Source organism: Heloderma suspectum, chromosome 3 (assembly GCF_057233095.1).
Source record: "Heloderma suspectum isolate Gila_16-S chromosome 3, 16-S_ref, whole genome shotgun sequence".
In the NCBI taxonomy this organism is placed as follows: Eukaryota; Metazoa; Chordata; class Lepidosauria; order Squamata; family Helodermatidae; genus Heloderma; species Heloderma suspectum.
This window is the reverse complement of record NC_139460.1, coordinates 248,781,303-248,793,044: the sequence shown is the minus strand read 5'-3', so window position 1 is coordinate 248,793,044 and position 11,742 is coordinate 248,781,303. Positions and strand designations below refer to the sequence as shown.

Sequence of the window (11,742 nt, the reverse complement as noted above, 5' to 3'; positions counted from 1 at the left end):
AAGGTCTGGTGAGACTGTGCAATTTCCTCCTAGGGCTCCTTCACATGGAGCTTTTATCCTTCCATTGAGATTGCTCATTCACGGAAGTTTGCAGGCCCTTTAGATGACGCCGTGAACCTCCAGGGTGGCTCCTGCACTTAAGAACCTGTATTCCATTGTTAAATAGATCGGAGATAGTGAGCTATCAAATTACTGTGCTTGAGTTCCCTCCATGAAAAGAGGAAAAGCCGCAAGAAGAGGTGCGAGATCAATGAAACCTATGGAAGCGTCAGATAAGGGGGAGAAGGAGAGGGAGGGGGGAAAGGAAGCACGTCTAAAGGGAGTCCGTTGTGATCCTGCATTTAAAACGGAAGGAGAAAGCCTACATTTAAATGCGGGATTTTAGGCTGGTGTAGAGATGCTCTTAGGACAGGAAGGCCTGGCGTGCTATGGTCCATGGGGTCACGAAGAGTCGGACACGACTGAACGACTGAACAACAAAGAGATGCTCTTAGTCAAGATCCACAGTGAGCTGCTCTCGCTCTCTTGGCTTCTTAATCAGGCATTTAATGCAGGCTGCCTAAGAAGTGTTTTATCATGTGAGAATGTTTGTAAAAGATAAGACTCATGTGGGAAGGCCAAACACAGTGGCAGCTTCTACGTACTTTCCATAAATAATACAGAATTATTACAGAACTCCTTTCCTTGTTTAGCAGGTCAAAGACATACTTATTTAGCAACAGCAATTAGGCCTTTCCCCCAGAAAGCAATGGGAAAAGCCCATATGGTGCAATCCTCTGCCATCTGCTTAAAAGTAAGTCCCGCTGAATTAAATGGGGCTTATTCCCAAGTAAGTGTGTACAGGATTGCAGCCTTAATGATTTTAGCTACAATCCCATCCCGCCCCCCTCTAAAGATAGATTTGAATTGTGTTTTTATCATAGATGTTATGTTTTGTTTTTTATTTAAGTTTTTTAAAAATGGATTCCTATAAAATGGAATTTTTCAAAGCTAGATCCTGCAATTGTGCTCTGTTGTGTAGGACATGGTTTTGCTTTCTTCATTAAAGCGAACAAGGCAGCCTCTTGTGAATTGGGGAACTCTGTGTATGCACTGGAGCTCCTGTGCCCAACAGAAAATGCTGGATTGAGGTATAATATCTTTAGTGCTGGATCTGAACTAGCATGTTAAACTTTCTATATAATCACTTGGGGTGTAGGATTAATTCATAATTCAAACCTTGCTGTGCTTGAAGACACATGCATGTATAGCTACGTTGGTTAACTTGTGGTAAAAGGCTACTGTGAATGCTGATCATATATTTGATCATTGCCACATATATATATATATGTTGCGAGAATGCCCCCTAGTGGACAGAAGAGACTTATCCCTTATTCACCTATGAATGCATAGAAACTATTTCATGCCAAATAAGAGAAGGCGATGCAGAGTTTTGGATTGTGCGCATAGCCCCTCGTTGTATGAACTTGAAAAGTTTGGCTTCATCTTGGCTTGTAAAGTTAAAGTCACTGCTTTTTTATTTTGTTGTTTTGGACTATGTAATGATTAGAAAAACACAATGTTTAAAATAGAGCCAGCATTTTTATTTTATGTTTTTAAAAACTCTTCTAAAATAGCAACTGATTGAAAAGACACATGTACAACAAGGGAAATTATTTTTAGCTACGAACACAATAATAGCATAGTTCTATGGTTGTTTACATGAACACTTTGGATCTGAACTTGCCTGTTTCTAGATTGAATTTCTGTGTCTTGGCTGACATCGTCAGCTATAGTGCTTTGGTGGAGACACAGAATGGTGTGGCTGGAAGAGACCTGGTAGTACAGGTGCTGGGGTAAAAGAGTCAATTGCTACACCTCTGGTACCTTTCCCATTGATGCTTCCAGTTGTCAGGGCATCAGAGTACCAAAGCTTTATTTGACCCCTCTCCCTCCTTCCTGCCCTAATGCCCCAATTTTAGCATTTGCACAGCTCCATCAAATGACACAGTGGAATACAGACATCACAAAACATGTGGCAATGGCACTGAAGACATCTACACTGGCACAAAAAAATTAGGGTAAAGGTGTTTACCAGTTGGAATCAATACTTCAAGAACAAGGGTGGATACGACACCGTCAGCCTTCTCCCATCCGTTGTGACTTGCCTCCTGCCCTTGAAACAGCAGTATGCAGTGTACCTCTTTCAAATGGGCCTGTAACCTATGGACTGTGTGTGTTCTTCGTATAGTATACAAAAAGCCTGTTTAACACACTAATGCATAACATAGTTGGTTTTTAGCCTCGATAACCTTTTGTGCCTGCCAACTTGAGAGTTATCTCTTGATATATGAGTGCACCTCAGGAGGAGATCTTAACCCTCACAGAATAGCAGAGTGTATACAAATCTGTGTCTGTGTCCTGCTTACCATTCTAAGGCTGCCTTTCCAACCCAGTGCCCTCCAGATGTTTTAGACTACAAGTCCCATCAGTCCCAGACAGCATGGCCAATAGTCAGCAATACTGGGAGTTGTGGTCCAAAACATCTGGAGCACACCAGGTTGGGGAAGGCTGCTGTAAGGCCTTTCGAGGAGACCCCTCCTGACATGATCCAGCCAAAGTTAAGCAGTTCTGAGGCTGCAACCCTCTGCATTCTTACCCAGGTACAAACTGACAGGATGTAATCCAAGTAAGTGGTCAAGGTGCAAGTCCTGTTGATTGCCAGGGGAGCCAGTTAAGCACACAGTTGACTTCAAAGTTAGGAACTTTGACTGGATCATAGTGCTATAAAAATGTTTTATGGAGTGGCAGAAGATTGCTGTGGAATAAGAGAGTTCCTTGCTGATGGTAGCCTTTTAAAGGTTACAAGAGAACTCTCGTTGGAGTAGTATAGCAGGAGATGCTCTACTTCTAGGCATCTAAACAATTAATATAAAAAATAATAATGGGGAACAATTCAGACAATCGCCTAGGCATGTGCCTAGGAGTGTGCAGACATTTGAGTGGAGGGCTGCTCATGTGGACCCCTATGTGTCCATGGGGAGGGAGAATGCAGCAGGGCAGATCATCTCCTTTAAAATGTTCTAAAATAGTACAGGCACAGTGGAAGGAGTACAATATGATCACCACTGATGTCATGAGTGCTAGTTAATAGGTACTTGTGATGCTCATCAATCACAGTACTCAAATGTCTATACCCAGCAATATATGTGCTAGCTGGAGAAACAGCATTTTCTCTGTGACAAACATTTCTTTCGTTGCTGAGAATATGCTACTTCCACCCAATAGACTTGCTAACCAGGAGAGAGATGTTTAGAATTCCTGCAACAATTAATTAAAATGAGTGCACGTTTATTGCACAAGAAAATGATTGTCTGGAAATGTCCTTGGATAGTAACCCTGCTGAGCCCACATCTGTAGTCTTTACAGCATGAATGGCAAGAATCATTTAATGATAATTCATCTGCTTTGAATATAGCCCGCTCTGAAAAAGTTTAATATTCAGACTTTAAGGGTAAATCCAGGAACCTGACATTTTTGGTGTAGTACAGCCTGCGCTTAACTCTTCATCATAAACTCCTTGGGATTTCTGAAAACAGCTCTGTCAAGTCTGACCTTGTTCTAATTATACTTGTATTTACAGAAAATGAATGATAAAAATATGCTTAAAGGGGGAAGTTCCTCACTCTTCCAAATAATGTTTGTGTGATTACATTCACAGCACAGAGGCAAACTGCTCTTTGTTTATTTCTGCACTTCAATTTAACATTTATACAGCATAACCATTACACTGACTATTGTACAGAATATCAAATGTGGTGGCACCTGCTCAAATAGGCTACTGTCATATGGGTTAGATCCAAACATAGCCCTACTTAGAGCAGACCCACTGAAATCAACAGGACATAAGTTAATTATGACTAATTTAAGTCCCATTGGTTTCAGTGGGTCTACTCTAAGAAGGGTCCAACCCTATGTAGATTAACTTGAAGAATTGCAGATTCACTAAAGTGTATCCTCAGGGTCTTAAAACACGTTTTGGAAGACCGGAAACAAAATTTCACCCCTTTATCGTGTCTTAAATCACTGCTTACTGTGTGAGCAAATGGCAGTTGCAGTGGTTTAAGAATTAACTATTATCTGTATTACATGACTTTCTGGTCCCAGTCCACAAACTGAGCCCCCCAGTCAATGCATGACTTCTTAACTCACTCCAGTGTTCAGGGCAGATTCTTGCGCACAGTGGGATGTCCACTGGGAAGTCCTTCTATATACAGGAGTTCTCTGCGTTCACTGGAGTGTCTGAGGGTCCATGAGCCCAGTGGATCAGGATACAACATTGTGAGCTCTAGTGGCCACAACTGATGCTAGTTCTCCTGTAGAAAGGTGTGCCTTGTACCAACATTAGACTTTGAAACTTGAGTAGCTGGACTCTGTTCTTATCAGGAACTCTTTAGGGGAAGTCAGGTTGTCTTATGCACAAAGCTAGGCAGCAGCTCCTTTTTAGTTGAGTTGCTTAGTACCCTGGGCCTTCTCTCAAGTTTTTTTCAATGGTTAGAAAGCTCTTATCCAAAGAAAAAGTCTAACATGGATCTTTTAATTTACACCCCTACACACATACAAAATCCCCTTGTATATCAAAGGAAGATTAAACAGATCTGGCTGGAAGCCACTACTTCATGTTCTGTTGCGAACAACAAATCCTGGACTGGACAATGATAAAATACCAAAGCAGAAATACACAACAGCATCCTTATGTACAGCAACATTTTTATGACATCAATGGAGTTAAAAGCAACATTTCCACTTGTGTTAACTCTCTTAGCTACACAGCATGACTGCTAAAAGGAGCAATATCCTTATTCTAATAAAGGCCATGCTGGAATAGGGCCCAGGTCCATCATTTCTTCTAGACAAAATGACACGGCCTACTGCTTGCCCTGCCTTGCCTCATCTGGACCTTTTAAGCTTACTGGCAATAGAATACTGTAGTCATGAACGGCCAGTTCTAGTCTTAAGTCCAGTCTTGATGCTGACATTTCCTAACTAGCACCTTTCTTCTCCCATTCCTGCAAAAAGAAAGAAGAAAAACCCACATGAGAATGTGTCTTGGGGTTCTAAAAGGAATCCATCATGTGTTTATTTAAAAAAAACTATGTAGGCTACCTTTCCTTGGGTTGGATCCAGACTTAGTCCTACTTAAAGTAGACCCATTAAAATCAATGGCTGTGCTCTAAATAATACTACGTCTGGATCCAACCCCTTAGGTTCAAGATGGAATTACTATATTAATTATATTGGGTTTTCTTCCTATACGCCTTACCTTAGCTTTCTGTAGAACTGTTCCTTTCCCTGTGACCATGACAGATAAAGGCCGACTTTTTAGTGCCATTGCTGAATTGACTGGCGAATTTTCTGTGCTGTTCATTGTGTTGGCAACTTTCATCTGTATTTGTGGGGAAAGGTAATGGTTGTAGTCAAATGAAATATACTAACATAGCCACACATTTCATCAATTGCACAGTGGAGATCAGGGAGCCCTCCTTCCCAAAGCCCCATATTGTCGATGCTTTGTGATGTTGAGTGCAAGTTACATTACGGTTGTACCTGGTCTTTTTGTGGCCCTCGGTGACTTATGGAAACCACTTACACAAGAAGTTGTGACGTCATTAGCTTAAAACTGACGCATTACTACTGAGAGACTTATGTTCCATGAGTTCATCTATTCCCTGTTTAGACTTATTCATGGAGGACAGATCTATCAGTAAAGATAGCTCATTCGATAGCTCATGTTCAGAGACAGTATAGCTCTGTACCCGGTGCTGGGGATAGCACACGCCCTGCTTATGAGCTTCGCAGAAGCTTCTGGCTGCTAGAAACAGAACATTTCCCAGGCTTTAGTTTTGAGCAATAGCTAGAAGGGGGTAGGGGGAAGCAAATCTAATTAGCGCTAAGTTAAAAATTTGGGTTTAAGCATAGTTTTGATTAACACTTGGATGTAGCAACATCTCATTAGAAGCACTGGAAGGAAGTTCACCAGTCCACAGATCTGCACTTTGACTACAGGCCCAATGAAACATAACAGAGGAAAGCTGTAACTGGATCTCTCCCAATGTCTTTTCAGGCAAAGTGGGGCGGGGGCAAAGCGGCTTGAGGTATCGGCCATTTTTTTCCAACTGAGAGCCATGACAGCAGCCTAGCTGAGGAGAATAGACAGGTGCCCATATTGCAGGGGTGTAGAACCTCTGGCCCGGGGGCCAAATCCGGCCCTCCAGGGCTCCCCAGATGTCACACCCCCTTCCTCTGGCCCTATCCCTTTCCTTAACCACCAATCGTTTGGTGTTTTCCCAGATTTTGTGCTGTTTTTCCTCCATTCTAAACAGATGAAATGCTCTCCTAACCCTTAGTTACTGGCAGTAACAGCTTTAAGTTATATAGGCTGGTATTTTTGGCCCTGCCTCTTTTGCCTTTGCCCCACCCGTGGCTGCACTCCAGCCCCAAGAGCTTCTATGAAGTCCAGCCCTTGGGCTGAAAGAGGTTCGATAACCCTGCCATATCACATCGCTATCAGCAGCAGTGTGTGCGTGCGCGCGTGTGTGCGTGCGCGCACGTGCGCGTGCGTAATTTTGACTGAGGGAACGGTATGAAAGGAAGGGGTAAACATCCCCTTTCTCAGTTCTGATGTCTCGACACAATCTTGCCTCCTCTGGCCCCTTTTACACTTTAAAAAGCACACACAAAAGACATCACGGGATTCAATGACACATCTCAGTCATGTGTAGTCAAGCTGCAGGCTGAGGAACATCGGAAGCTGCCTTATACGGAGTCAGACCCTGGGTCCACCTAGCCCAGTACTGTTGATGCTGACTGGCAGTGGCTCTCCAGGGCTCCAGGCAGGAGGTTTTCCAGCCCTGCCTGGAGATGCCGGGGATTTGAACCTAGGACCTTCTGCATGCAAAGCAGCTGCTCTACCACCGAGCTCGGTTTCCACTGATTTCCCTTTGCTGAAGAGGCGCCTTGCTGCTGCCGCCTGAAATAGTCCTCCATGTACCTTGGGGCTTGCGTTCTCCAGGTGCGTAGTATCCACAGCAGTGCCCAGTGTGACAGGGCCAGACTCCGCTTTCCTGAGATTCTCCTTCACTTCCACAAGACTCAGCTCTAAGTCCACACGCTGGTCTTCTTTCCTTTTGCATTCCTCCTCTATTTCCTTCAGTTTTTGCTCCAGTGTGGACAAAAGGGTCTTGTCTGCCAATGGAAGCATATGCATGTGGAAACTAGTCAGTGATGGGCATTGTGCAAACCTCCCCCTCCGTCCTGCTCCCCTTCTCTGGTGATTGTGGCAGGTGAGGGAAGGCTACACTCCCAGTGGAAACCTGGCAGGATCAGGACTCGGCTCCCACTCACAACTCCTTTCTTGTCTCACTCACAAAGTATTGCGGAAGTGGGTTTGAGCTCCCCCACCCCTGGTCAGGAGACGTGAAGGGTGGGGAATGGTGGCCTTCGCCAGCTTGGTAATCTTTTCTCCTCCCATGATATTGTGCTCTCCTCAACAGCTTCTCCCAGTCCAGGTTTACCACCCAAGCCACAGTCCTATTTCAAGCACCTAGTTGTTTCCCTGTGTAGATGTGCGTGCAAGTAAGCCACCATCTGATCACCTGGTGTCACCTATACGCTAATTTTTCTCTGGCTGTCCAAGAAATGATCAGTCGGAGGGTTCAAGGAAGCATTTCACACCATATGTAAATAAACGTCAAATTAATCACCACGACACTGAGAACTCCTGGCTTAGCTGGCTTTTTAAAAGAATTCGACAAAATCACAGAGGATAGGTCTGTCAGTGGCCATGAATGGAACTTCCATGTATCAAAGCAATATACTTCTGGATACCAGATGCTCGAAACAAACAACAGGAGATGACCGTTGCTCTCAGACTCTGCTTATAAAATCCCAGGGGCCTCTGCCTGGCCATTGCTTGAGTCAGAATGGAGGACTACATAGAGCCAAACTTCACAGTCTACCAATGGCGTAGGTGCAGCTGAGGCTGCTATTTCTCCTTACTCTCATGCAAGCGCACATGGACCCAATCCAAACCGGGACCATGACGCCTGAGGAAGGAAAGATTAAACCTCCCCCTCCACTCATTTTCCCCCTGCTACTCTGTTTTTTTCAACTTGTAGTTTGGCCCATAGACCAAAGAATTATGTTCTTATTTAGCTTTTTCTTGCTAGAGGAGATTTCTTTTCCTTCCCTTTCCTCTACCTTGGGTGGGATAGCTAATACTTTGGAAGACAGAAACAAAATTCAAAGTGATCTGGATAGACTGGAGCTCTGGGCAGAAACCAACAGAATGACATTTAATAGGGATAAATGCGAAGTTCTGCACCTAGGAAAAAGAAACCAGTTGCAAGATGGGGGATATGTGGCTCAACAACACTACAAGCGAGAAGGATCTTGGAATTGTTGTCGATCACAAGCTGAATATGAGCCAACAATGTGATGTGGCTGCAAAAAAGGCCAATGCTCTTTTGGGCTGCATTAATAGAAGCATAGCTTCCAAATCCTGGGAAGTACTAGTTCCCCTCTACTCAGCACTGGTTAGGCCTCATCTGGAGTACTGTGTCCAGTTCTGGGCACCACACTTGAAGAAGGATGCAGACAAACTGGAGAGGGTTCAGAGGAGGACAACAAAGATGATCAGGGGACTGGAAACAAAGCCCTATGAAGGGAGACTGAAAGAACTGGGCATGTTTAGCCTTGAGAAGAGAAGACTGAGGGGAGATATGATAGCGCTCTTCAAGTACTTGAAAGGTTGTCACAGAGAGGAAGGCCAGGATCTCTTCTCCATCATCCCAGAGTGCAGGACACACAATAACGGGCTCAAGTTACAGGAAGCCAGATTCCGGCTGAGCATCAGGAGAAGCTTCCTGACTGTTAGAGCAAAACGACAATGGAACCAATTACCCAGGGAGGTGGTGGGCTCTCCCACACTGGAGGCCTTCAAGACGAGGCTGGACAGCCATCTGTCGGGGATGCTCTGACTTGGATTCCTGCATTGAGCAGGGGGTTGGACTCGATGGCCTTGTAGGCCCCTTCCAACCCTACTATTCTATGATTCTATGATACCTACTCTTTACAGAGCAGAAGATACTTTGTTTGTTTTTTAAAACATTATCCCATCTTTTTCAAAAATAGATTCAAGGCAGCTTACAATATAAAACATCATGCAACACATATGTCAACCAACAACTCCTAAGAACACCAACCAACAACTTCATAAGAAAACATGATTAACATCATAGGGTGAGAAGAGCAATGTAAGAACAGTTCCTAAAAACAGTCGTTATAAAGGGAACAGCACTAGCAATATAAGCGGACACTTGAAAACTGTTTAGGGTGCAATCCTATGCATGTTTAATCAGAAAAGCGTCTTACAATTCCCAGCATGTAGTTGTAGGACTTTTTTCCTGCTTAAATATGCATAGGATTGTGCCCCTGAACAATCATGTTCTAACAATCACCTAAAACGGGTGGGCAACACAAGTCCTATGGCCCCCACTGCCCCACATAGCTGGATTTGCTATGGGGGTGGCAGCGGCCAAATCACCTCTGATTTGCTGCCACTGCTGCAATTTTGGTGGCAAATTAGGTGGTGGGAGGGCAAGGGTGTGGCCCATGGTTCCAGGGGGAGGCAATGCGGCTTCCAACTCCTGGAAATTGTCCACCCCTGACTTGAAACAATAAAAGTATCAGGGTCTGACAGATCTCACTTGGTAGGGCATTCCACAAGGTGGGTGCCAGTACAGAAAAGGCCCTACTCCAAGTTGCAGAGCATGCAGGGAAATGGTAGTCCTTAAAGCACCCTAGTCCCAAACTGTTTAGGGCTTTAAAGGTTAAAAGTGAGACACTGAATTGAGCCCCCAAACAATCCAGCAACCAGTGCAGATGAAACCAGCTAGGCCCAATAAAATCTGAAGTCTTGGCTCCAGTATTCTGAACACCCGGCCACAGCATTTTGCACCAGCTGCAGTTTCTGAATCCCTTTCAAGGGCATTCCCACATACAGGGTCTTACAGTAGTCCAAGATGGCAAATCCAGGGAGGGTTCCGCTCCAGAGCCAGGGAGCATAGCACTCTGGACACACATCAAATGAGTATATGACACTGTCCCATTCTGCTGACCTCCAGCAGGATATATGGAGAAGGGATGGCGTGGGAGTCCGAAAAGGGGGTGGAGTCTGACCGACTCCCCCCATCCGGCCTCCCGGTCACCGAGCCCTGGGGCGCTGACGGACCTGATTGCTGAGCACACCAGAGCTCAGCGAGCGGCTGGGAGCACCGCAACACCCAGTGCTCTCGCCCTGGCCTCCTCGGTGTCAAGGGCTCCTTGGAGGCCTCTCTCAGTCTAATCCAGTAGCCAAGTCCAGACACAGACAAAGGGATTCCTTTCAAAGCTTTATTCTTCTTTTACAACTTAACAACTATACCGTTTGCAACTAGATCTGAGCAGCACAGTACCTATGCCCTAAGTTGGAACAGTTGGTCCCCGTTTGAAAGAGAATTACTGGCAGACCCCTGAACTTAAGGACTAGGGAGAGTCCCTCCCCTTTTCCCTTGGATCCTCTGGGCGCAGCCGTTGTTTGCGCGCCAACCGGGCATTACGCCTCCTTTCCGCGCCCTCCATCTGGCGCCGCTCTCTGCGTCGGCGTCGCGCATCCACCAAGTCTGCTATCTGCGCTCGGTCACTCCCTGGACTGCTTTCTAAGCTAGGAATGCTGGTGGGAGGAATCTCCGTCAGCTGTTGGCCCTGGGAAAGAGGAGTGCGCTCCTCTCCCAGGAGCGACTGCTCTTCCTCAGAATCAGAACTACTCTGGGACTCCATGGGCTCAGTGTCCACCCTGACACTCGGGAAGACACCAGGGCGGGAGCACTGGGGGCTGACTGTGCCTTGCAGGCTGTCAAGGAAGCCGGCTCAGGGAGGAAGGGCTTCGGTGGCAACCCAGTGCTCTCTCCTTGGCCTCCTTGGGAGGAGACCAGGGCAAGAGCACCAGGGGTTGGCCATGCCGAGGACTCGGCAGTCAAGCCCTTGTGTGTATAAAGCACAAAGGCTTGACTCCCAGAATCCTTGGCGCAGAGAGAAGGGGTGGCTCAGCGGATGAGCGGGGGAGCATGGAGGCTCTCCGAGCAGGTCCGGGCCACGCAACCAGAGGGGGGGAATTGAGCTCCCCCGCACCCCAAATGGAGATGGGTCCATCCATCCCTAATAGGAGTCATTCTTCTTCTAGCTTGAAAGCCTAAAGGAGTGGCCCTGTGCTAGGTCAGGACCAGCGGAAGCTGGTGCACCTTGGATAGCTCCCTTAGAGTTCTGACTGAAAGCCGGAGCAGATTCACCGCCTCACTGATACTGGAGCCATCAGCCTCCACTGGTCAGGACTAGCAGTACCTGCCTCAAAGGTGGATTGCTGCCACCTCGATCCTCACCTGGCTTGCTCACAAAACATGCCAGCAGCACATAACACTCAAAAACGCTGGCCCCACAAAGTGGAAATGAGGGGTGAGGGATGGATGTTTACCTGTGCAGCTCATCAGCATCTCTTTCAGCTCCCTTTTCTCTTTCCGAAGCTGGGCCAGCTGAGAGCGGATTTCTTCTTTTTCCTTCTCCAGGCGGTCTCTCTCTTCTGAGTACCGCTTGACTTCTGCCTCTGTCCTGTTCTTGCCCAGTTTGGTTTCTACAGGTGCTACAAAGAGAGATGCCAGATCAGACTCA

The 11,742-nt window shown here is 46.1% G+C and overlaps 1 protein-coding gene across 2 annotated transcripts in view; it reads right to left on the bottom strand.

Annotated features, from left to right (window-relative positions):
• Nucleotides 1-1,564: 1,564 nt before the first annotated feature.
• Nucleotides 1,565-11,742, bottom strand: part of AFAP1L2 (actin filament associated protein 1 like 2) — a 124,866-nt gene continuing 114,688 nt past the window's right edge. The window contains exons 16-20 of one of the 2 annotated variants that reach the window (XR_014789484.1): nucleotides 11,549-11,713; nucleotides 7,031-7,224; nucleotides 5,303-5,425; nucleotides 2,799-5,048; nucleotides 1,566-2,300 (exon numbers count right to left, since the gene is read on the bottom strand). Coding sequence is in view for 1 of the 2 variants with exons in the window: in XM_084846147.1 (XP_084702273.1) it covers nucleotides 5,022-5,048; nucleotides 5,303-5,425; nucleotides 7,031-7,224; nucleotides 11,549-11,713 (509 nt within the window). In the remaining variant the exon portion in view is untranslated. Of the gene's footprint in view, nucleotides 5,049-5,302; nucleotides 5,426-7,030; nucleotides 7,225-11,548; nucleotides 11,714-11,742 lie in introns of both variants that reach the window. The other variant, XM_084846147.1, reaches the window with a different exon arrangement.